Source organism: Thrips palmi, unplaced genomic scaffold (genome assembly GCF_012932325.1).
Source record: "Thrips palmi isolate BJ-2018 unplaced genomic scaffold, TpBJ-2018v1 HiC_scaffold_15, whole genome shotgun sequence".
In the NCBI taxonomy this organism is placed as follows: Eukaryota; Metazoa; Arthropoda; class Insecta; order Thysanoptera; family Thripidae; genus Thrips; species Thrips palmi.
Window position 1 is genome coordinate 747,491 of NW_023144624.1, and position 22,838 is coordinate 770,328.

Here is a 22,838-nt window from a genome sequence, read left to right on the forward strand (position 1 = left end):
AGGATTGTCCGCGAAAGACAGTAGGAAGTTCTAGTCAGCAATTAGAGCGCGTCAGGTCCTCAAAGCTTTATAAAGACCCCATATTTAATTTCTCACTAAACGGAACACAGACAAAGGGAAGCGCAGGGGAAAAAGATAAGAGGAGACGGAGGTTTAAATTGTTTTATTTTATTATACTAGCGGCTGTAGAAAGGCAGGCAGTTCAGATACACCATGTCATATTTTACAATTGTTATTTTCACCTATAACTTAAAAATGGGAGAAGTGATGGATAGATTTGTATCAAGTTCTCATAGGTTCTGAAAGAACCAAAATATATACAAGATCCAAAATAAAAATTGATTTTAAAAACTTACAAACCAGGCTCAAAAGAATTCTCAATATACACACATATCAAACAGAAATGAACAGATGACAACAATAAGAAAGGCTTTTACAGACTGAGTTATTGTTTTCTTCACCACTTTCCTGAGTGCTTTAGTCCTAAGTGGTGTGGAATACCAAACAAAGGTCGAGAGCAGAATTAATCAGCAAGAAAGACTGTGCGGAACTTGGGTTGCTCCCAATACACCTGTATTAGGTACCCCCTAGACTCCTAGGCCCAAGAGGCATGTAGGGCTCTAGTACCCCCATACTTAAAAACCATCATTCCCAATTAAATTACAGAAAAGTGTACTGTTTTAAGTCAGTTTCACATTAATGTTACTAAACATGATTTTCATGAACACATGTTCATGACAAGGCAGTATGAAAACACCTAAATAATACAAATACTAATCTATACACATTAAGTAATTATCCTAATCTTAATAAGAAGTACAAAAAAAAGCCATAGTTCATTGAGTGAATATTGAAAATAAGCAAGATTAAATCAGAAACTGAAAATTCACACCAGTATATCACAATAAAGATGGCTACAGATACAACCCACACTAGACCACTGATCAACCATTCATTTTGTAGAAAAATGTTCTTAAAAGTTTTAAGTAACTAGTTTGAATTTATTACATTCCCCCAAGACGATTCAACTTAGCCTGAATTCCTCTTAATTTTTCAATTAAGTCTTGTTGTCCAGGTTTACTATAAAGGGTGTTGAGGCATATGGAGATAACATCACCTGACTTAGCTACAATAGCCCGTCTGAAAAATAAGTGCATTTTGTCTTGAGTGATCAGATTAAGGCAGATGAATGAAAAGACATCAAACTTTAAGCTTACCTTTCGGTCACTGGGACCATAGTGGGTGTATTTGTGAAGGTATTCACCATGTTGCTGACAGCTTGAATAAGGTGGAAGTCATTGCCCTTTTCTAAGAAACATCTATCGTTAGCAGCAATCATTCTGAGAAAAAAATATGAACAATTAGTGTCAGAATACCCAAAGTAAGACAGAAAAACAGATTCTTGTTGACAAATTAGCTATTACATACTTTTCATAAACATCTAACAGAGTTGGTAGAGGAACACCGGTGGATAGCATTGTGGTATACACAATGGATGGGTCAGCTTTAGCAGAACACACTTCAACCTCAAGAGCTTTGACAAGAAGAGCTGCAAAGCAGAGACAAAAGTGATATTTCCAGGTAACATACAAGTGATTTTCATAAATCTGTCTGCACATTTTGCTTACCAATGGGGAAAGATCTTGAAGCCAGTGAATATTCTCGTCCCAATGTTTTCACTTTGTCCATCAATGCAGATATTCGATCTTGTGTGTTGCGCCGGTTCATCTCAGACTTAATAATATTCAGCCAAATGTTTTCAATGAGAGTGGGGTCCGTGTAACCAGATACATGGATAATGGCTAGCTTGCACTCCCAAAGGTCAAATGGTTCTGCATAGTCTTGATACAGCTGGAAAATATGCATTGTTAATTATACAGAAAAAGAAGAAGAAGAGATACATAGATAGAACAAGTCATTACCTGAGTCATATCATAAAGGTTACTGTTCAATCTCACAATGGCAGTTTCAACAGCATCAGGTTGCGGATGTTGAGAACGAAGATTTGAAACAGCATCCAAAATCTACAAGATAAGGAAATGGAAATATGATGTCAAAGCAGCTCATGAGATATGAGATAGGATACAGAGCAGATGAGAATGTTGAATGAAATTACCTTTTGCTGAATTCGAGCAACCTCCATTTGATCCTCCAGTTCTCGCAAGAACACTCCAAGATTTGGAGCTGCTCCCACTTTGTCACTTCTCATGCACATTATAGCATGAGCTAAATAATCCACCCTCTGTTTGAGATGAATAAGTGTCCTGAAAAGCAGAAGAGAAGATGAGAAGTCAAACTAAAATGTCCGGCATACTTCACAAGTTACCCAGTCACATGCCTTGGTTTGCTAGCCAGTTGATAAAGGATTTTAGCAGCTGCAGCATGGTTGCCATTTCTTTCATGGAACTTCCAGAGCAAGTCATTGACTTCAATGGAATCTGGGCGAGATCTTGCAGCCCGAGTGAGAAAAGCTTCAAGGCCACGGTATGTGTTGCTCCCTGCCAGTAGATCGCCTTCAAGTCCGCGGCGCAGCATCCACTCATAAATGGCAACATGGCACAGTTCATCCTCACATCGCAGGGCTAGATCAATAAGTCTCTTGGCCTGAATCAGAAATTGTTAGTAGAAAACTTATTTTACAAAACTGACAAGCAGAGCTTCTTTTCAAAAACAAAGAAACAAAATTAATCCATACTTGAGCTTGAGAGTCAGTGGGTGCAGATGGAACAGAGTCACGCAATACAGGAGGTCCAGGCGACACTGGGACAACACTAGTGTTGTGGCTTCTTGATTGCCCATACAGTTGATCTAGTACACCAACTAATTCCTTGTATGCATCCATCCTGCAACAAAAAATACATTAAAGAAACCAAAAACAGAAGGAAGATTTAACAAAAACAAAGAATAGAACAAAGGGTTAATGCACAACATATGAAGTCTCCCACCTGTGCATGAAAGCCTGGCAGCCTTCAGTATCTTCGTTAGGCTCTCCATTTCTATAGTAGTGAACAGCAACATCTTTAGGATCCAGTTTGGTAGCAAATGCCGTACACAACTGGAGGACTCCATCATACCACTGTGCTGAGTAGAATTTTGAGCATGCAGCTGCCAGATTAAGGTTGGGAGCAACCTCTTTGCATAGCTGAGGCCAACAAAGCGGATTAACAGAGTTGCACAAGATAGATCTTTTTCATAAACAGACTATAGATTTGTGGTAACTCACCTGTAGAGCTCTTTGCAACAGTCTTTCTTTCTCATCGATGTTGGCTTCAGATTTTGCTTTCATAAGCATTTCATTTGCCTTAAAGAGGAAAGAAAAGTGATCAGTGGAAGAAAGAGAGAACTCAATGGTAAAAGAGAATAAATCTGCTTAATATTTTTAATGGGTTGGCAAGACAATTTGGATCAGAGAATTTTCTCAATATGAGGCTTGGAAAAATTAAATGATGGAGGGATTCATGGATGATGAAGATCAGGGATGGGATTAGGGATGGTCAGGGATCTCAAATTTCAGGAGGAGGGGGCAAGTCTCTGACAGATTCAACTTGAGGATAGCACCTTCAAATTCTGCATCAATGTAACTGCAAAGATAAAATAAAAGCATACCTTATTACAAGCTGCATCTTCATTCCTATACAACTTGGGGCAAATCTCACGCAACTTTGCACTGACAGAGTCAACAGAGGCATTGTCACTTAAATAGCTGAAATAATAATAATAATATAATCATCAGGATGAATATATACAAAACTGCAGAGATGTTTACTAGAGCAGTAAAAATAATTTTTCTAAAAAGGGAAATTGTACAGAACCAACCTATTAATGAGGCTGGTAATCAGAGCAGAGCACAGAGGTTGTCCCACAAGGATTAAATCACGGAAAGTCATAACTGATAAGTGCTTCTGGTCTTCCTAAAAAATACAAATATTTGATCATTGTCTTACTATTTAAGGCGTTGAATTGAAATCAGGAATATAAGTGTCAATACTCACAGGGGCTAGTCCTTGAGCCAAGTTGTGGAACTGATGATCAGACAGAACCTTCCATAATCCAAGAACCTCACAGGTGTGTGAAAGGAAAGTCTTGAGAGCATCCAATGATCGCTTTTCCTCAAGTTGAGCTTCTTGAAGTGCTGTGTGAGGGACAGCAGTTCGGTTTGGTCCTGGAGTTTCTAAAGGATCAACATGGCGGCTCAGAGAAAGAGAAGTTTGAAGCTGGCTGCTGGAGCTGATAAAAAGGAAAACAATTTTAAAATACTTTTATTCTGAACAAGAGAATGGAGAACAAAAAGGAAGAGAACACACAGTGCACCTACCTATTAAGCATAGCAAGTTGTGTGTTCCTCTCAAGGAAGGCTCTAAGAGCATGCAGATGACTCAAAACCCAAACACAGTCCTCTCCGGATACAGCACTCACTAAGAAGTTCTTTCTGTTATCAGCTGTTATGAGTTGAGTTACTTTCTGGCTCCATAAAGGTCGCAAGATTCTACTGACATAAAGGTACAGTCCATTGTGCTTGGCAGAGTATGTCACCAAGTGGCCTTCAACAGCTCCTTGGTGGCTCATGCCCATAGATGCTGCAGCAATGGAGGAATGGGCGGCATGGCCTGCATGCCCATGGGATGCAACAGGAGTTGAAACAATGTTGGGGTTAAAGTTGCCTCCTACAGAGTAAGGGAAGGGTGAGGCAGCAAGATTGGCGCGAACAGGGACTCCTGTCCTTGGCTCCCCTCCATACAAAAAGAAGGCTCTTGTAGCCCACTCAGCAAGTTGAGCATTTTGAGTGCTCTCCAGGCAAGCAAGTATGAGACATGTAGCACATGCCTGTTCCTCTGTTTGAACTTCAAAGAAGGTTTTCACGGCATCATTTTCTGGCCCTCCTCTCTCAGTCATTATTTGACGTAGTATGTCAACTGGTCTCAACTTGTTGAAAATTTCTGTACCCTGTACAAAGAGAAAAAAATCCATAGAAAGAAAATTCATCTGTCGAAATTCAACAGCAAAATTAAAAAATGAGAAGCAAAAATTTACCTGTGGCGTGAGAACAACATATTTCCGAGGAGGCTCAATGTGCTGACGGACAACAAGAGGTGGGTCTGGCTGATCCAGACTTGTGTCTGGGTGCGCTTGAGATGAAGAATCCTTTTCTGAAATTGCTTGACTGTTTGCCACAGGACCAATTGGAAGTTGTCCACCAATTTCAGCCAAAGCCCAGACACGCCCATGGAGATTGAGAACTGTTTGTACCTCCACAAGATAAGGGTGGAATGGATATGGATCACTGCTTAGGCACCACAAAGTGTCAGATTCCCCACCCTCTGAGGTAATAAGAATGGTATTGCCTGAAAATTTTCAACAGAATAATGTATTAAGAATTATTTTATTTCTGAAATATACAAACTTTAGTTGGAGCTCACCTTTATTATAGGTAGCCATGTGAACTTTTGCTGGTCGGTGAGATGGAGCATTGGCAGCATAACCCGGTGGTAGCCGAACATGAAGCAGGTTAAGGGTGTATGGTCTTACTGCTCTGCTTACACATCCAGTGGTGAAGTATAGCCTTGCACCGTCTGAGTTACACCCACTACATTTAAATGGGTTGACTCCTTAGATTCAATGACTGAAATACTGACAATAGGTCGGAAGTTGTTGCTATCAAGAGTTTTGCTGCAAAGGATAAAATAAAAGAATGAAAATGAATGAAAATAAATGATAAGGTCCAGTTGGTCAACATAAGCAACGAACAAAGTGTAATCTCTTACTTGACAATTTTAATAGCATGCTGCACAATAGATGCCTGAGACATGGCTGTAGTGCGGCTCATTGATTGCCCATCTGCACCCATATCAAACACAGCAATAGTACCCTTGTTTGATAATGTGTACAAAATATGGCGGCTGCTATCAATAACAATTTGAGAGATAGCATCCTCCTCAGCAAATGCTGCACTCAAAAACGAGGGCATAATGTAGGAAAGGGTCCCAACAGAATGATTCACTTTCCGACATCTTTTGCTGAACCATCCACCCTCAGCCTGAAAGATAAGACAAATTATTGCATAATACTTGTTTATAATTCCACTTACAGACTTCACAGCTAAGTGTGGAGCTCAACATAAATTGTTTCTTCTTGAAAAAGTATTTACCTGATATACAATTTCATACAAATTACCATCACGGCCTCCAATAAAAATTCGCCCTGAATCAGTTCCTACAATGGTGGTGGCAATGACGCCATCCGTTGGTACGCTGAATACAGGCTCTAATATTACATGCATTTCCTCATGCTGGCCTGGTGATCGTAAGACATTACAATAAGTTCAAAATTCATTTTGGGACATAATATTGAAATAAGGTGCATTCACACAACCCAACAAACATGAAAATACAGCCTTACCATCAGCTGTGGATGAGAATGTTACTCCTAGGATTACTATGTCTATAGTTGTTGCAAGAATAAGAAGATATCGAATGAAGCTCTTAAAAACTCCAGCCTTTGGACGAATTAAACCAACACATAAAATTGTTTCTCCTAAAGCATCATAATATGCAACATCAGACCTGTTTGAACAAGTAATAACATGTAACGACAATAAAGGCTCAATTGAACTCATTTAAGCAGTCAACTTACCCATGCTCATATGTCCACACATAAATGTCACTGTCAATTGTAAGCCAGGCTCGATGAATATCCGTGAACAGTCCCATCATGCAATGGCATTGCATGTCTGTACTTAAATTAAGGTAACACATTAAAAAAGAGGTACAAGTTTAAAAATCCCTAATATTCTCAACAGAAAATTGCTGCTACACACAGATGGTTTGACCACATCTGTAGTAAAAGGATACGACCAAAATGTTCCATAACTTCCCGAGGGAGAGGAAATTGAAACTGACTTCGTAATTGCTTCAAATCTGCCAGACCACCAGATAGATTGTTCAGACAAGGATAGTCACTGTCATTCATTCCACTTACTGTTGCCCCACCTAAAGCACACAAGAACATGTCAATAAACCGCGGTATTATATTTAACCAGAAACAGATCAAATAATGTTATAGTCCTTACTTTCAGCAGACAATCGCATCATGCTGACAAGTGTCGGAAAGTTGTTGTCTTTGTTGATTTGCAGTTCTATCATTTTCCCTGCAATATCCAGGGAGTCAATGTAAGTTCGATATTGGTCTAGTTGACCGGTGCGGTCCATCACGCTCCCCGTCAAATTCATTTTGAATCTGGAAGAAAAACTAAGTTTAGTTTTACAAGTTGTGCTTCACATCCCGTAACACAAATAACAGGTATGCAATAGGTATGTTAGCACTATCAGATAAAATAATGGCATTTAAATCAAATTACTCAATTAAATTGCGCGCAGATAACTTGTGGGACTTAACATGTAAGAATTAATTTAAATCTTAAACCGGCGCCGACACCTGCATAGAGGTTAGCGCGATGATGACAATTCCCAAAATTGACTACGAAATATAAAATGACCGAGGGAGACTCACCGAGTACAAATAAAATGGAACGAATGTTTCTATTTCATCTGGACATTTAATTATGTGCTGTTTTAATAAAAGAAAACTATGATATAGGAAAGCCGCGCTCCCAACAGGTTTTGTTTCCACAGCAAGAAGCGCGCACAGCGCACAGCGCTATTTTTCACGGAAAAAACGAGAGAAGGGATGACGGTGGTGGGGGAACTGAAAAGTCTATGTGCAGTCACGCAATATTCTTTCACAGCACGAAGAAGCGTTAGTGTCAGGAGCATTTTCCTATTTGATTTAATGAATGATAAATTTTTTCAAGGTTTTATTTGAACTGCGCTGTTTTATGGTCCTAATATCGTGACTCGCTGAGGGACTGAACAAGAGACTGTCTCTTGGAGGGAAGTTTGAAAATCTTATTGTGGGAGGGAAAGGGCGCAAGGGGAAGGTTTTCAGAACAATATTCAACGAGATTCTCTTTTCTGATCAGCCGCTACGCCGGACAGTGAAGCAACAGCAAACACTTAACGCCTGAGCACACACTGTCCTAATCTGGTCACCCTAGGTCACCCCATCCTCTTTTCTCAGAGTCCCAGCTGATTGGCTCCCCTGCAGGGTGGGGGGTGGAAAGTGGGGGCGGCCTGTGTGTGCTGGGGTGTGTAAAGGGTGCAAAGTTCGAGGGTTGCCTTTGAATTTCAGCTTTTTTTAGTCACTAAAGGTGAGTTATGATGTGACGACTGCAAAGCTTTGAAACATTACAACCGTTGACAACGATTACTCTCTGACCTTAAACGAGCCTGACAAGTACAGCCACACAGGCATTTTAGCCAGGTAGCAGCTGAGTGCTCAGTATCTAGCTGTGAAGTCTAGTTCTCTTCTTTTGGGTTCTTGTGTAGGTGTTTTCGTTCCCAGCCCATCAGATTTACAACAAAATTGTTTTCCATTTTTGTAACTTCTTCTCAGATATCTTGGAAATTGTGTTTAACCTATTCAAACCTCCACTTCCCTTTGCCTTTACAGTTTGCTCAGGCCTGGTTTATTTCTGGCTGATGCTTTGCTCTTACAAAATTCTTGGTCTTAGTTATGAACTCTCCCAGAAACAGTATACTTCAACCGCTACAGCTGGGAATATCTTGTGAGATGTATCTTGAGTGTAATGCTTATTATTTCTTCATGTACATTATCTGTTGACAGGCCTCTCAAGCTTTCCACAATGTCGAGCAGTGACAGAGTTAAAATTGATGAACCCTTGTGGGATCAGTCAACGTTTCTTGGACGATTCAAGCACTTTCTATTCATCACAGACCCTCGTTCTTGCATAGTATCTGATGATAAATTATACGAGGCCAAAACCTTGGTGGAGCAATACAGGTGAGGAAAGCTTTATTATGAAATACTAAATTGGGTTGATTATCTTGAATGACTTATCAATGTTGATTTTAGGATTGGTAAAGAGCCTCCAGGCACCACGCAAGACAAAGTTTTGATGGCAAAGAAACTGTATGAGGGGGCCTTTCATCCAGACACTGGAGATTTGCAAAATCTTTTTGGACGGATGTCTTTTCAAGTTCCTGGTGGTATGGCTGTTACTGGAGCCATGCTGACATTTTATAGGTATTTTTGATTAATTTAATTGTCACTTTTGAAAGCTTTTATTCAGGTTGTTCAAAATAATTTTAATAAAATTGTTTATTATTATTTATTTTTAGAACATCTGGAGCTGTCATGTTTTGGCAGTGGGTCAATCAATCTTTCAATGCCTTAGTCAACTATACAAACCGTAACGCAAAATCTCCCCTCACTACTGAACAATTGGGGCTAGCCTATATTTCTGCCACTGCCTCTGCTGGTTTAGTTGCTGTTCAATTCAAGGGTTTTCTGGAAAAGCGAGCAGGATCCTTGATGAAGCGTTATGTGCCCTTTGTTGCTGTTGCCGCTGCCAACTGTGTCAATATTCCTCTTATGCGCCAGAATGAAATTCTTGATGGAAATGACGTGTATGATGAAAATGGGAACAGACTTGGACAGTCTAAGGTAAGCTCCCTTTTCTTTTAAGAACTGTTCTCTTACTTTTCTCTGTATCTTTTCTGACTTAATTTGGTTTCAGGTAGCAGCTGTTGTTGGTATTAGTCAAGTTGTTCTTTCAAGAATAGTCATGTGTGCCCCTGGAATGAGTAAGTGTCGATTCTAGTGAAACTTCTAAATGTTTCTACTCGTTTTTACTCTTTATATTTTGGTACTACATTTCAATTTTGTTTTCACAGCTGTGTTACCTATTATAATGGATCGCCTTGAGAAGCGACCAGCATTTAAACGAGCTACCTGGTTCCACGCCCCATTCCAAACTGTTGCTGTGGGGTGCTTGTGAGTACCTTACCTGATAAGATTATTTGAAATTGCATCAAGCTAAAAAGTTAAACTTGACATTTTACACTTCAGAGATAGGGCTTGGGCTGAGGCAGAAAGGATAATCAATCACCTCATCCCTAACCCTTTTTTAAAAACTCTGAAGTGTAAATTTCTTAAGCTTGATTCTGCTGGAAAAACAATTAACTCCCTTTCTAACAGCATCAATTATTATTTTACCATCATATATTTGTTTAATTCATTGCAGCCTCCTGTTCATGGTTCCATTTGCCTGTGCTATATTCCCTCAAAAAGCGTGAGTTTACTTTTGCTAGTTCCTTTTTCCATTTGCAAATTTTTTTTATATTGATGCTGATTGGGTGTACATGTTCTGTTGTAGGTCCTTGAGTATGAGCACCATAAAGAAATATGAACCTGAAGAGTACATAAAAATAGTGAAGCAAACTAAGGGGCAGGTGCCAGACAGGGTATACTTCAATAAGGGTCTCTAAATGAAACAACTACTGACTACACTAGCAAATCTTCCCACAAAGTGTTTGTGAAACACACATTATTATTTTTTTAAATAGATGTTCTATACACTTTAAATATTTTTTTTGTTTAGAAAGATTTAAATCTGAGTTTAAATGACATTTGAAGGATATGTTTAGTGCCATCTCATTTTTTTCTCCTTGAACTGCAGATTCAATGAACTTAAAGTATTTGTTGAAAAAAAGATGAGCAGGGCAAGTTCACAATCATTGTATTTCTGGAAGTAGAAGCAGAGACGCTGTTGATCCAATTTTGTCAGTGAAAGTTAAATATCAGTCATTCATTATGTCGTATGTAGCATTCCTTAGTTGAAATTAATTTACAAGACAATAATTTTGTGAGTTAGTGTAAGTTAGAATTTTTAAGAAAAATCTTAATCAAGAAATTGTTGCTTTCTGTCTCTCTGTTTAGCACCATGAAATTAGGGTCTGTTTTTATCTCATTGCTTTTTGTTTTTGTATTTATGTACACCTAAGTAATAGAGTGATTGATTGGGTTTTTAAATGGCTTTATTTTTATTTTTTATTTACATTGTATTTTGCATTGAGATTTTGTGATAGGTATAGGTTTTGATGTTACTTAATCTCTCAGTATTGAGCTACGAACTTTTGGCATAGTTAGATCGTAATATAGTGTCTCTTACTGCAAATTAAGATGATACTTGTTGGGCAATGTACTTAATCTGCATTGTTGCGAATTGGATTGTACTCACATCTCTAGTAAGTACACATTTATTGTCTGCAAAATTAAATGGTGAATGACCCTTTGTGTCAGACCACAAAAAAATCTGAATTTCTTAATGAATTTTTGACCGACCCTTAATGTAACCACTTAGGTTCACACTAAACCAAGTGCTAAGTCTTTGATAGAAAAGAAACCAAGCTATAGATACTTATATCAGACCTCACAACTCACAACCAAATACTTCTGAAAGAAGCAGAAAGGCCAAAAATAAGTCAGGATGAATCAACGATACAGCATAATGGATACGGGAATGTTAAGCCGATGACTGTTTGTAGTTCTTTGTGTTCAACATTTTCACTCCACACATTGCACAGATAGCTTTCTTGTAGGCGCATGCTTGACAGTAATGCGACCCTGCCTGGAAGACAGAGAGGTCAAGTTTCAAAATATTGTTCCAATGAAACTTAAAATTTGAAGGAACTGCGATGTATTAATTTTACCTGATGAACTTTCTGTCGACAAATTCGACAGCAGTTGTATGCAGTGGTGTATGGTGAAGCACGAGATCTTGCAGTGAGAGCTTTATTTTCACCTATTTTCCGGCCGCCTCCTTCCGTGGTATTACGAGCACCCGACTTCCAGGGATCAGGTGTGATCACTTTTCCTAACTTCTTCTCGCACTTATCACATACCATGATGGTTGTCTTTGGTTACTGTATCAAACAGGCAGTCAAGGAATAGTAAGATTAAACACATAAGACAACATGCATCAGGAAAAACGTATCAGTGTAAGAAACAGAAGAGGAAAATTTACAAAAAGTTACCTTTTACAACCGTTAGTGTCAATGAAGGCTATATAACCTTCAATATTTCCTGTAGCAGCCTCTGATGCAACCACTAGAAGAATCCCTACTAAGTTATGAGGGAAATGCTTCAAAATGTTTTCATTTGTCTGAACCACAGCAATAGCCAGAAATAGCCAAGGCGCTAGCCTTACGTTCTCTGAACTTTGTGGATTTGCAGCAGACGAACCCTGTTCCTTCTCTTCTTGTTGTTTCGGGTAGCGTGTTTTCTGCCCCTCCTCGGTTACGTTGTTGTTTTCTGCTGTTTTCTCTCTCTCTCTTCCTTGTTCTTCCCACTGTGCTCAATCGCTAAGCGTTTCAACATACGCGGGAGCGACCCAAACAAACCGAACCGCCCCCGACCGACCCAGCCGACGGCGGACGTCAGCGAGAATGGAAATGACTTCTATTTGAGTACTTGCGTTATTGAACGGCTACCAAATCATCTTTTCACCATCGCAACTCTTCTTGATTGTAATGCTCCGACGGCACGCGCGAGCTATCAAAGCCACGGGGGCTTTCCTCCTCTCCTCTGGGTAAGTTTTGCAGAAACATAACCCACACATTTGTTGATTGTTAATTTCAAAATTTAATAAACGGGAACGAAAACAACCTATTTCATGCACGGTGACTTTCTTAGAGGCGTCTGGGTGTGTTACCAAGTTCATACCACTATGAGCATCATTAATGATATACTTCACACAAATATTCTTGATTATGGCCAGAAGAAAGTTGAATATATTTACTGGAAGGACTTGTTGCATCAATGTAAGTTCTATGAAATAATATAATTAATATGTCATTTTTTTAAGCACCTGTGGCTTAACTCTGATAGTCTTTTTGCCACTAACTGATTTCAGCCTATCTATCATCTTTACGTGATGATCGGGATGTAACGGGAAACGAAACAATGCTGGAGACCAATGTGCTTCTTAGATGGTGGATTGCTGCGCAAAAGGCTTTAGCATGGCGCCTGTTGCATGTGGTAACGGCGGGAAACAAGTATGAAAAGCAAAGAGCAATAACTTCCCTTGCAAATCTTAAAAATTTGAGTGGTGGGTACCTTTTTTCGTCACTTTTGCATTTAGAGATGAATTCAACTAAACAGCTGCTCTGTTTTCTTAAATTCTATCATAGACTGGGACTATCAGATGTTAGCTCAAGCATGTGATGCTCAGACAGCTGTGGGTTTGGCTCGCTCGGAAGGTAGTGATATGAGTTTCTTCCTTAAGCCGCCCAAATTCTTTAAAAAGGCTCTCCAGGGAAAGGTGCGTTCTGTCACCATTTATATTTGAATCAGATACTTCAAAAACTAGTTGTAATTGATTTTTCCAAAAAAATTGTTTTGATATTTCAGGAACTAAAGGAAAAAGTTGTGGACATGTTACAAGCTATGGAGAATATTCACCATCATTCATGTTTGGAGAATTTCTTGTCTACATATGAGGTAATACTGCAGAACCATTTTCATCTACGTGTGTGTAAAGCTTACCAAATAGACAAAAATCTAACAAATGCACCTTGTTGTTTTAAATCCCATTTCTAACTTATGACTATTTTTGCATGCAGCGAAAAAAGTGGAGAGCGGTAAGCCTTTATTTCTATTGGCAACAAGAGTACTTCCTAAAATTCATACTCAATGAGATGATTTGTTTATTTAGCACAGTCATGAAGATTCTCCAGGCATGTCCCTGTCTCCGCTTCTGGAAGATGAGCTTGTAGGAAAGGCACTAGAAACTCTGGCCCACCATTGTCTTCTAGATAACAATGCTGCAGGTGAATCATCTACAGTTGATGTTTGTTGTCCTTTGTTTAGAATTTTATAAATTAATCTTATTTTGTTTTATTGTGTTTCTAGATCTACTCAACGTCGGTGCCCTGCCAGTTTTGATGGAGCTAGTTCATTACTTTGAGGGCAACTCAAAAGTGCTGTCTGAGATATTTTCAATAATGTCTTGCCTGTCTGCTGTTCCTGGTGCTTTGAAGGCTTTTCATACCTCTGGTATGCAGATAAATTTGTATTGCCTTTCTATTGGATCACATAAAATCTATCAAATCACTGGATAAATTTTGTGGCTATTTCAGGTTGGATAGGTGCTTTAGCAAAGTGGAGTCGTCATTCAGATGCATCTATAGCTTTGCCATGTGTTAAAGCCTTAGCAAACCTTGATGAAGACTCTCTTGATAGCACATTTTATCCGCACAGAGTGTTTCCTTTACATCCACCATTTAGAAGCAATGGAGATCACAAAGCTGATGTTATATTTGTACATGGGCTTTTGGGAACAATTTATGTCACCTGGAGACAGAGGGACTCGTTCAAACTGGATAGTCCAATTGGTAAAAGCACTTAACATATTTTTATTTTAAATCTTTTTTTTTTTTTTGAGAACAGAACTGCTTTTCAAAAGTGTATTTCTATTTCTAGTGGATACACCTCCAGCTCCCTCCTTTTGGTCAAGCTTATTTATGAATATGGGCTGGAATGGCTGTAAGTAACCACTTCCTGATTCATTCAAAAAAGTATATAATTTGTTGAATATGTGGTATACGGTGTATTTAAAAAAAAAAAAAAAAAACATAATTTTTTTCATTAGCTAGCAAAGTTGAAGATACAAAGAGTGAGACCCCAGAAACAAGCCATTTAAAAGCCCAGCAATACTCAAACCAACTGCTTAACCTGACCAAAGAAGACTATGAATTGCTTGGGAGTGATTTTGAGTATGTATTAGCAGATCTACCCACTTCAGCACTACGCAGTAAACAGGAACCGTATAGCTTGTTTGGGTAAGTTCCTATTAATATGTTCTGCATTACGTACTTAATAACTACCCTACTTATTTAATCATTGATTAATGTTTTTCTTTCTGCCAAGTGTCAAAGGCTTGACTGAAGAACTTTCTAAAGTAGGTCCCTATTCCCGATGCTGGGCCAGAGATTGGTTGCCTAATGATTGTCCCAACGTGCGAGTTTTGGGAATCAACTACACTACAACTTTGTCCCAGTGGTTCCCTAAGTGCCCAAACCAGAATATGAAGTGCGTTTATTTAAAATAATTTGGTGTTGTCTATTGTATTTATCATCGGCATTAATTCTTCTGCCTTGTCATTGTGTAGAGCAAAGATGGCTGACCGCAGCATTGAATATATGCAAATGCTTCACAAAGTTGGAGTGGGGACAAGACCCATTATTTGGGTAACACATTCTATGGGGGGTCTACTTGTAAAGCATATGCTTATCTCAGGCAAGCATGGGCGATATCATTACATGATTTTCCACTTGCACATTTCTATGGTCATTGTTATTGATGTTATACTGTAACTTTTTATTTTCTAGCATATGAAAGTGAGAACAAGGATTTACACAATATATTCCGTAATACAAAAGCAATTGTATTCTTCAGCTGTCCCCATCTAGGGTCTGAAGTTGCTGACTTGAAAATGACGACCGAAAAGTTATTTTGGCCGTCTTTAGAAGTGCAAGAATTAAGATACAGTAAGTAACCATTTTCTATTTTATTATTGGCATAGTGCTCATTGCACAATGTTTGAACAACTATTGTTATTATTTATATTTATGTTATTATTGAATTTTACTCCTCTCTCTGTTGGAAAGGATCTGCTGCCCTTGTAGATTTACACCTTCGATTTCTTCAGCTCCTTGAAGTGTCACGCATGTCTATACTCTCATTCGCTGAGACAAAAGCCACAAGTGTGACTGCCATGAGGTTACCTGTCAACTTTGTTCAGCCTCATTCTGCAGGTAAGTGTGACATTAGTACAACATGAAGCATATTTTAATATGAAAGTAGTTTAAATCCACTGGTTTTTTTTTTCATATGAACAGATCCTGGAGTAGGAGAATTTTTTGAGATCCCTTTGGATCACATTGACATTTGTAAACCCGTAGGGAGGTAAATATAAATAATTTATTTAGGTTGTCTATTTAGTATTTTCATCTAATACTCCCATTTCTCTTGTTTTTAGGCATTCCTTTTTGTACCGGAAAGTAATTGAGTTAATTAATCAGGTTCTCATTGGTCAGTAATTTTGTGATTATGAGAGTTCAATTTTTTTTATCTTTTATCTCTAGTCACTTTGGATCTAGATAGACCTGTTCTGAAGAGTTATTGATGGCTGTATGGTATTTTTTAAGTGTGTGTTGTGATAACTTATTATTGACTTTGAAGAAGCATGAGGACTCCCCTGTTGCATGGAGGAGTTAAAATCAGATCTAGTTATTAGGTGCTCTTTTGAGTTGGCAATGTAGTACTACTTTTACCACTCTAATTGTGACTTGCCAATCAGTATTTTTTCCTACTTTGTAACAATTTTTCTGGCCTGTACTCTATTGTTATCCCCTTTATTTATTTTTCTTGGTATTGTTCAGCAAGATAAATTAAGCATAATCTCTTTATGTGCCAATTTTAAATGTGACTGATGTGATGAATAAAGACTTGCATTTTTTGTTTGGCACATTAAAATAATTGTCCAGGTTTAATAAGTGTCCAACAATAAAGGCTGACGCCCATGAAGTTAATGAAAAGTTTCAAAGAAAAAACTGCATATCTATTCTTTAAATACACATGTAAATTTTATTATATGAAAGAATACATAACCAAGATAAAGTAAAAGAAGCCTTGATGATTAGGGGATGTTAGCAAGGTAGTCCTTGACAGTGCCGGCATCCAATCTCTTGAAACCATTTGCATCACAGATACCAACTTCTATATTGTCTGCAGTGATCTGTCCCTCAAAGCTTTCCTTCAAAGTAAGGATTGCTGTGTGCACTGCATCATCCAGTTCCAAATCTTCACTATACCTGTTCATATAAGTAGCAATTAGCCAATGATAAAAAAAAAAGAAAGGAACAGGAAAATGTGGCAAACCAAATGAGCAACTTTGATCCATCCCATTCATTCATTCATTTAGAGCATTACCTCTTTTCAAGGAAGGTTTTTCCATTGATGAAATTCTTGCCCATAGCAGTTGCTTTCCAGGCGAAGTAGGCACCTGATGGATCACATTGGAACAAATATGGACGATCATTGTCCCAGCCAGCAATCAGAAGAGACACACCAAAAGGCCTTACACCTCTGAAACAATAAATGCATTTACATTAGTAAATAAACATGATGCACAAAGGTAAACATTTTGTTGAAAAATGTGCATGTTAAATTACAAAGCCACTAAAATCTGTCACTTGAAGCACATAACATACCCTGATTGAGTGTACTCCTGCATAACCATAGCAATTCGCTGAACTAATTGCGCAGTTGGAATTGGTTCATTGTACATAAGCTGGTACTGCTGTGCCATCTTTCTAGCTCTCTTCACAAGAAGACGGTAGTCTGGTCCCATACCTACATGCAGAAGATCAAAATAAAATCATTTCCCATTTTTTGTTTCATTGAAACGGTAAGTGAAGCAAATGACACTTACCACTGTAAACCATGCCGATGTGATTTGTGACCATCTCAACCTTATTCACGCTATGTTCTTCATACAAAATAGACTTGTGCTTGTTCTCCGTAGCAAGAACGACTCCATTTGCCGCTAAAATAATCAATCAATTAATACAAGTTCATAAAACAAATAGTCTCGATATCTACACACAGAACCATTACCTTTGATTCCGACGGAGGGTGCACCTGATGCAACTGCAGCCAAAGCATATTCGATCTGCACTAGCTTCCCTGATGGGCTGTGGGAATGAAATGATACCCATTACTAGGCTTGGAAGCAAATGCGTTTATCAATGACAGGAGACAACTAAGCTTAAAAGGCAATGATTCATCAAAGTGCCGGTATTCGAGAAATTCAGAAAATCAAAAAGAACGAACACAGACGTTTGAATGCGTAATGACAACGCTATACGTGCTTTAACAAAGAAGGCTAAATCCTGCCTGAAAAGCCAAATTAACGGAAATCATTGCCGATAAATGTGGAGCCCATAACCTAGACGCCCAAAGGTATTCACCGTAATGGTGAAAAGTGTAAGAGAAACTAACACAGCACATATAAATTAATGAACATGGCAATTTCACTTATACAATGAGACAAAATACACATAAATTACCTGAAAGTTGTGAGTGAAAAACTATAACGTTCAGACGCCATGACGATGCAGCAGTTACAAGACAACCAACACCAACACACTGTGGAGGGGAGCACCTGGAGAGGGAGAGGTGGGTGGGGGGAGAGGGTGAAAAGGGAGGGGGGAGGACGAGGTTCGAGATCTGTGCGATTTTTGAGTCAAACTGTCTCCCAACTGCTAATGTTTGTGACTGAGTTCAGAGAAAGAGGGGCAACATAGTTTGCAAAAATAGGGAATGTAATTTCTGTAATGAACGTGTGGGAGAAATTTATTTCTCTGTATTGTCTTTAATTGAAAGGATAAATCTCGGGTGGCGGGAATGGTTTTCCCTCAAACTTGGGGCTTCCGCTTAGAACCCAACTGATAATTTATCCTTCATTAGAAGGCAGTTTTATTCTTCTCATATGATGCAGAGCACTAAGAAAGAAAATATCATAATTTTAGGAAGTATATTTCGAGATAATAATATGGCTATTGAAAATCAAACTGTTTTCAATGAATTTTCACCAAATAATGTCTTAGAGTAGTTTCCTAATGTACGCAGAAACAAACCATAGCAAAATGACAAGAACATAACTTAAACAAATATCACATCTGAATATTGGTAACGTTCAATTTTACAAACATGGTAGCATATTTTCAAACAAGAAAGAAACCACCAAATAGTAGAAATAGATTCCAAAGACCATACTGAGAGAGGGGGGAGAAAAAAGTGCAACATTTAATGCAATGCTTATGCGAAGGATTCCTTAAATGGTATTAAATCTCTCTCTCTACATTTCACCTCTCTCAAACTTTTTTCTTAAAGTACAGTATCTACAAAATGATTGTGAGAGCAAAAAGATGGATTCTTTGTGTTTCATGAACTGGGCATTACATAAACCACAGCTCTGTTTCTGTTACTCCTGATGTAAATGTATCCTTTGTGCTTTAGTGCGGTATGCAGGCCAACGACACACTGGACAATGGTGGTTATCTCGTTGCAGCCATGCCAAAATGCACCGCTGGTGATAATTGTGACCACATGGAAGGCCACAGAGCACAGACCCATAATTATAACATTCCAAGCAAACAGCACAGTCTGTAGTGGCTAGCATTCCTTCAGGAAGAGTCCAGCCAATTGTAGACTCAGAATCACTTATATCACTCTCCTCAATGTCTGTTTCTAGCCAATGGCAATTTCTACAATTATTCCACACTGAGTTTCTACTTTGCTGGGCACTTGCACTACACGTTGATCCACTTGTTCGTCCAGCTCTGATTTTGTGACAACTATCACGACAATTTTGGCATTTGCCTGGAGCTTTGCTATTGCCAATTGATTTCTTGGTCCAGCCAGGAAATAACGGACAGAAGCACTGGGTTGATTGTTCACTAGCTCCTGCATTTGGGATTTTAAAAGGTGGCTTTGAAGAGCCATTGGAATGAAAATTGGGGTGTTCCTGAGTATAAGTGGAGCCACCTCTGGAATGTGGATGAACTTGTTCTTGAGAGCACAAACAGCCATTTGTAGGATGCAGGAGGGAATCAGAGCTGCCCGTGGAGTTGTGAGTATGGGTCAGGTGTTGAGAACAAGAAATTCTGGGAGAATGATCACCAGTATCCTCTCCCGAACAAACACAGCAGCAAGGGATTAAATTCGGAGGGTCTTCGGCATCCATCATGTGTTCTAAAAACCTGGGTGTCGAAGTATGCAACAACTTATCCCTGATGCAGACAGACGATATGGGTTGCTCCTCAACCACATTCCACCCATGATATCTCCAAACCGGTAAATCCTGAAACAACCAAAAGAAAAATAGGTATGCAGGCATACATAAAAATAAAACACTTTGAAACGTCAGGGAAAAAAAAGGATTGTCAACTTACCTTGATATAATCAACAGGAATAACAGACTGAAGCCAGAAATTTGGAACAGCTAGTCTCTCAATGAGCATTTCAATCCCATCTTCCAGTTCTGTTTGACTTGTAGGCATAGGGCGAGACAGGGAGGCCATTGGACGAAATAAGTAGTTAACCCAATAAGAATCCATTGGCAAAACCTCCCACCATGGTCTTTGATTGGGTAAATCATTGGGAGCAGAGATCAGCCAAGATGGAGCAAAGAATCGAATGAGAACTGACACACTCAAAACAAAGGAAATGAAGCTGGAAACAAACAAAGGATTACTGAAGTAAATTTCGCTGGAAAAACAATTATATGAAACAGACAAAAGATAAGAGTTCAAAATTACCTGATGAGGAATACTATAGGATTTTGAGTGAGCACAGCTAGTTCTGTACGCACAAAGGATCCCGAGTCAGAAAGACCAACCACTCGCAGTATTAATAGCAACCGGTCTATGACAAGACCAAACACCTCAAATCGTGCCATTGCAATAAAAACCAACCACGCAGAAAAAAGCCACAAGTTATATTTGACCAAAGCCCAAAGTGAGTACACAGCCCATCGAAACCACAAGTGGGTTGAAGTCTGTAAGGATAAGATATGATAAACAAAACTATACTCCATTATTAACGTTTAAATTATTTATAACCCTATGCACTTACCAAACAAACTGTAAGACCCACTAGCATGTTCACAAGCAGAAGCGAAAAGAGAAATACATCGTTCATCTCTGGCTGGATTCCCCGAAGGAATACATTCATGGACCACATGTTAAAATACTCCAGCTTTCTTGAGCCATACACAACCTTCTTCTCAGGAGTTATCTGGAAAGTAAAATAAAAATTCTGTAATGCAAACTAACTTTTTTATCATGTTATTGTGTTCTGGGGCTTAGAGACGCACCACAATATACACAGGAAGCTTTCTATCATTCAAGCGCAATCGCTTACGAACTGTTTCAGTGTCCTCTTTCTTCACAGTTAACATTCCAAAATTAACACGTCCTGTAAATTTTATGCTCAGAGCTGCCAAAAATAGGGGTGGCTGTAGAAGCTGAGTCAAAAGAAGAACACTGACAGATGTTGATCCTGTGCCATCTGGTGTAGACAATACATTTTCCTTTGAACCACTAGTATTAATGGTCACATTTTGGCTCATATCAAGCCAGTCTTTTTCAACTTCATCAATGCTCTGTATGCGTTTCACCCATAAAGACAGTTGTTGATGTACCCAATCAACAATGACCTGTAACACAAACAAAATTATTTCAGTGAAACATCTATTTAAAACACAGTAAGGTAAAAAGAAAAGGTAGTCGAAGAAAAGACATACCTGGGGTTTAGAGGATGTAAAAGGCTGCAAAATGACTTTGTCTTTAGCTTTCCTCCCTTTGGGCATGGCTAAAAGTAGGAGAGGTTCCACCCAGCCTTTGGTTTCACAAAGCCTGATAAAAGTTTTAAGCAATGTTTAATTCATAAAGTTTTAGTCTATTTAACTTCAGTAAATGTTAAATTAACTCACTTATAATCCTGCCGGCAATCAAAAATACCAATCCTTATTCCAAATGGTTCCAATTGGTGACAAACCAATCTCCAGTTATAATCATCAAGAAGGGGCTCATTGGAAGTCACAACTTGCACAAGCCAAACACTATCTCGGGTGTCCTCAACCTGCTCATAAAAGTGGGCGCCTCCCGTAAAATGAGAAATGGCAGTAGGTGGCCTAGTCAAACGTTCTTTTAACGGGACAGTTATTGCCGACACTTGTTCAACTTCTCCCATCATTACTTCCGCTAGATGTAGAGGAAAAAATAAATGTAATAAGGTAAGATAAGGATTGTTTAGAGAAAGTAATTCTTATGGCATTTTGAAACAAGATCTCACCTGAATCTTGCAAAACTTGGACTAATTCATTTTTCTCAAAATACTCTGTGTAACTGACACCTCGACTATCCAACAAAAGCTTGATTTGCCGGACCTTTAGCAGGAGGGGATTGACTACCTGAATAGGACTCAGCCCATGTTGGTACCAAAGGATCAGATCAAGAAGGCAAGAGGCAACAAGTACCAGTAGTAAGTATGCAAAAAGCAGCAGCAGCTGCAGCCATGGTGACCGCATTTCTGGCTGTTTGTAATCCAGCCGACGGCCTCACATAACAAGATTTTCCTGAAAAAATAACAACAGTAAAATAATTGAATCATGGCCTAACAAGACAACTTGAATGCAAACACCTCCAGAGGGAGAAAACGTTATCAGTTACTAGCAATTAAAACAGAACATAGATACCACATCAATGTGGTATTCCCTTGACTTTTCGTTATCTTTTATCTTTGTGCCAATGCCACTTGACCACAGTCACAGACCTCCAAATCAAATAACATAAACAACAACAAGAAGTTAGTTCACTGTCCTTATATTTGGAGGACAACCCGCATAAATGGGATGCGTTGCGCCTACTCACAGAAGAACAGGAAACACACAAACTTTAGGTTTCTTAGGTCCTAGTAATTGTTTATCAAACTTTGAACGCGTTTCCTTCCTACATCAAAACATATCAATCAACTATAGGCTTCACTGGCCTCCCAGTCTCGTCAGCTGATCAAGGGAAAACGGAACAGATTGACACTTAACGAAAATATTTAAGAAAACAGGACTTCAACCTACGCAACTTTTTTAAATAGCGCTATAATCATTCCCTGAAACACATTCCACAAAATATCTTAAGATTTCTCGAGATTTTACCTCGATTTTGTCGTCCGTACACTGTTTTGCTTTTCTTCTTCGCGGAAGCTCGATGCTGGAAAAAGGAGGGGGTGATGCGGGGAGGGGGGGGGGGCGAGGAAGGGGAAGGGAAGCACATGGCGGCCATGAGAAATTTAACGGCAACATTCTAAAAATCACTAAAACTCTTCCTAAAACTAATCCATTATCGTTGGCTACCAGC

General features: G+C 38.9%; 6 protein-coding genes across 15 annotated transcripts; 2 read left to right on the top strand and 4 right to left on the bottom strand.

The window, feature by feature from the left end:
• Positions 1-148: 148 nt before the first annotated feature.
• On the bottom strand, positions 149-7,673 carry LOC117641815 (nuclear pore complex protein Nup155). Its single transcript, XM_034379469.1, is given in 24 exon segments — positions 149-1,140; positions 1,218-1,340; positions 1,429-1,549; positions 1,629-1,851; positions 1,923-2,024; positions 2,117-2,264; positions 2,339-2,604; positions 2,696-2,843; positions 2,946-3,142; positions 3,224-3,301; positions 3,607-3,703; positions 3,817-3,911; positions 3,993-4,227; positions 4,316-4,944; positions 5,032-5,342; positions 5,418-5,570; positions 5,573-5,667; positions 5,763-6,034; positions 6,146-6,291; positions 6,397-6,560; positions 6,631-6,727; positions 6,849-6,986; positions 7,067-7,233; positions 7,507-7,673. Coding segments are annotated over 23 exon segments (4,134 nt in total). The 5' UTR covers positions 7,227-7,233; positions 7,507-7,673; the 3' UTR covers positions 149-1,004.
• A 387-nt stretch (positions 7,674-8,060) lies between these two features.
• Positions 8,061-10,887, top strand: LOC117641825 (sideroflexin-2). 2 transcript variants are annotated; one of them, XM_034379486.1, is made up of 8 exons: positions 8,061-8,203; positions 8,680-8,856; positions 8,929-9,099; positions 9,195-9,519; positions 9,593-9,659; positions 9,750-9,849; positions 10,100-10,147; positions 10,232-10,887. In XM_034379486.1, the coding sequence occupies exons 2-8, from the start codon at positions 8,699-8,701 to the stop codon at positions 10,341-10,343; spliced, it is 981 nt and encodes a 326-aa protein (XP_034235377.1). In that variant the 5' UTR covers positions 8,061-8,203; positions 8,680-8,698; the 3' UTR covers positions 10,344-10,887. The 2 variants fall into 2 exon arrangements, with proteins under 2 accessions (XP_034235377.1, XP_034235378.1); XM_034379487.1 differs by lacking the exon at positions 8,061-8,203 and adding an exon at positions 8,246-8,377.
• Positions 10,875-12,139, bottom strand: LOC117641829 (cysteine-rich PDZ-binding protein). 2 transcript variants are annotated; one of them, XM_034379494.1, is made up of 3 exons: positions 11,929-12,139; positions 11,568-11,780; positions 10,875-11,485 (listed from the first exon to the last, which is right to left on the bottom strand). In XM_034379494.1, the coding sequence occupies exons 2-3, from the start codon at positions 11,760-11,762 to the stop codon at positions 11,381-11,383; spliced, it is 300 nt and encodes a 99-aa protein (XP_034235385.1). In that variant the 5' UTR covers positions 11,763-11,780; positions 11,929-12,139; the 3' UTR covers positions 10,875-11,380. The 2 variants fall into 2 exon arrangements, with proteins under 2 accessions (XP_034235385.1, XP_034235384.1); XM_034379493.1 differs by having other exon boundaries at positions 11,892-12,134.
• A 103-nt stretch (positions 12,140-12,242) lies between these two features.
• Positions 12,243-16,395, top strand: LOC117641819 (protein SERAC1-like). Of its 2 annotated transcripts, XM_034379479.1 has the most exons (17): positions 12,243-12,445; positions 12,550-12,677; positions 12,770-12,964; positions 13,047-13,177; positions 13,267-13,356; positions 13,479-13,496; positions 13,571-13,685; positions 13,768-13,911; positions 13,995-14,249; positions 14,338-14,400; positions 14,507-14,696; positions 14,785-14,946; positions 15,026-15,153; positions 15,246-15,404; positions 15,525-15,671; positions 15,756-15,822; positions 15,896-16,395. In XM_034379479.1, the coding sequence occupies exons 1-17, from the start codon at positions 12,387-12,389 to the stop codon at positions 15,954-15,956; spliced, it is 2,112 nt and encodes a 703-aa protein (XP_034235370.1). In that variant the 5' UTR covers positions 12,243-12,386; the 3' UTR covers positions 15,957-16,395. The 2 variants fall into 2 exon arrangements, with proteins under 2 accessions (XP_034235370.1, XP_034235371.1); XM_034379480.1 differs by lacking the exon at positions 13,479-13,496.
• An 81-nt stretch (positions 16,396-16,476) lies between these two features.
• Positions 16,477-18,131, bottom strand: LOC117641827 (proteasome subunit alpha type-2). The gene is made up of 6 exons (XM_034379491.1): positions 17,988-18,131; positions 17,536-17,612; positions 17,351-17,464; positions 17,130-17,271; positions 16,849-17,004; positions 16,477-16,730 (listed from the first exon to the last, which is right to left on the bottom strand). Exons 1-6 carry the CDS (start codon positions 18,026-18,028, stop codon positions 16,556-16,558), a joined length of 705 nt encoding a protein of 234 aa, XP_034235382.1. The 5' UTR covers positions 18,029-18,131; the 3' UTR covers positions 16,477-16,555.
• Positions 18,132-18,437: 306 nt separating this feature from the next.
• LOC117641817 (E3 ubiquitin-protein ligase RNF103-like) lies at positions 18,438-22,756 on the bottom strand. 7 transcript variants are annotated; one of them, XR_004587502.1, is made up of 9 exons: positions 21,778-22,012; positions 21,416-21,686; positions 21,227-21,338; positions 20,798-21,139; positions 20,557-20,718; positions 20,241-20,479; positions 19,875-20,154; positions 18,837-19,783; positions 18,438-18,802 (listed from the first exon to the last, which is right to left on the bottom strand). XR_004587502.1 is itself a non-coding variant. In XM_034379471.1 (9 exons), the coding sequence occupies exons 2-9, from the start codon at positions 22,010-22,012 to the stop codon at positions 18,905-18,907; spliced, it is 2,520 nt and encodes an 839-aa protein (XP_034235362.1). In that variant the 5' UTR covers positions 22,013-22,060; positions 22,637-22,756; the 3' UTR covers positions 18,438-18,904. The 7 variants fall into 7 exon arrangements, 6 of the variants coding, with proteins under 6 accessions (XP_034235362.1, XP_034235366.1, XP_034235364.1 ...); XM_034379471.1 differs by adding an exon at positions 22,637-22,756 and having other exon boundaries at positions 18,438-19,783; positions 21,778-22,060; XM_034379475.1 differs by adding an exon at positions 22,564-22,584 and having other exon boundaries at positions 18,438-19,783; positions 21,778-22,060.
• Between the last annotated feature and the right edge of the window lie 82 nt (positions 22,757-22,838).

What these genes read in the sequence shown, in the direction of transcription:
- LOC117641825 (XM_034379486.1), top strand. Translation starts at nt 8,699, where the DNA reads ATGTCGAGCAGTGACAGAGTTAAAATTGATGAACCCTTGTGGGATCAG. An exon ending in ACCTTGGTGGAGCAATACAG is followed by an intron (nt 8,857 to 8,928) that starts GTGAGGAAAGCT and finishes TGTTGATTTTAG; the next exon opens with GATTGGTAAAGAGCCTCCAG. An exon ending in GCTATATTCCCTCAAAAAGC is followed by an intron (nt 10,148 to 10,231) that starts GTGAGTTTACTT and finishes GTTCTGTTGTAG; the next exon opens with GTCCTTGAGTATGAGCACCA.
- LOC117641829 (XM_034379494.1), bottom strand. Translation starts at nt 11,762, where the DNA reads ATGGTATGTGATAAGTGCGAGAAGAAGTTAGGAAAAGTGATCACACCT. An exon ending in GTCGACAGAAAGTTCATCAG is followed by an intron (nt 11,486 to 11,567) that starts GTAAAATTAATA and finishes TCTGTCTTCCAG; the next exon opens with GCAGGGTCGCATTACTGTCA.
- LOC117641819 (XM_034379479.1), top strand. Translation starts at nt 12,387, where the DNA reads ATGCTCCGACGGCACGCGCGAGCTATCAAAGCCACGGGGGCTTTCCTC. An exon ending in GAAGGACTTGTTGCATCAAT is followed by an intron (nt 12,678 to 12,769) that starts GTAAGTTCTATG and finishes AACTGATTTCAG; the next exon opens with CCTATCTATCATCTTTACGT. An exon ending in TGTTCAGCCTCATTCTGCAG is followed by an intron (nt 15,672 to 15,755) that starts GTAAGTGTGACA and finishes TCATATGAACAG; the next exon opens with ATCCTGGAGTAGGAGAATTT.
- LOC117641827 (XM_034379491.1), bottom strand. Translation starts at nt 18,028, where the DNA reads ATGGCGTCTGAACGTTATAGTTTTTCACTCACAACTTTCAG. An exon ending in CAGGAGTACACTCAATCAGG is followed by an intron (nt 17,005 to 17,129) that starts GTATGTTATGTG and finishes TTATTGTTTCAG; the next exon opens with AGGTGTAAGGCCTTTTGGTG. An exon ending in AAAACCTTCCTTGAAAAGAG is followed by an intron (nt 16,731 to 16,848) that starts GTAATGCTCTAA and finishes TTATATGAACAG; the next exon opens with GTATAGTGAAGATTTGGAAC.
- LOC117641817 (XM_034379471.1), bottom strand. Translation starts at nt 22,012, where the DNA reads ATGCGGTCACCATGGCTGCAGCTGCTGCTGCTTTTTGCATACTTACTA. An exon ending in TTACATCCTCTAAACCCCAG is followed by an intron (nt 21,140 to 21,226) that starts GTATGTCTTTTC and finishes TTTGTGTTACAG; the next exon opens with GTCATTGTTGATTGGGTACA. An exon ending in CCTATAGTATTCCTCATCAG is followed by an intron (nt 20,155 to 20,240) that starts GTAATTTTGAAC and finishes GTTTGTTTCCAG; the next exon opens with CTTCATTTCCTTTGTTTTGA.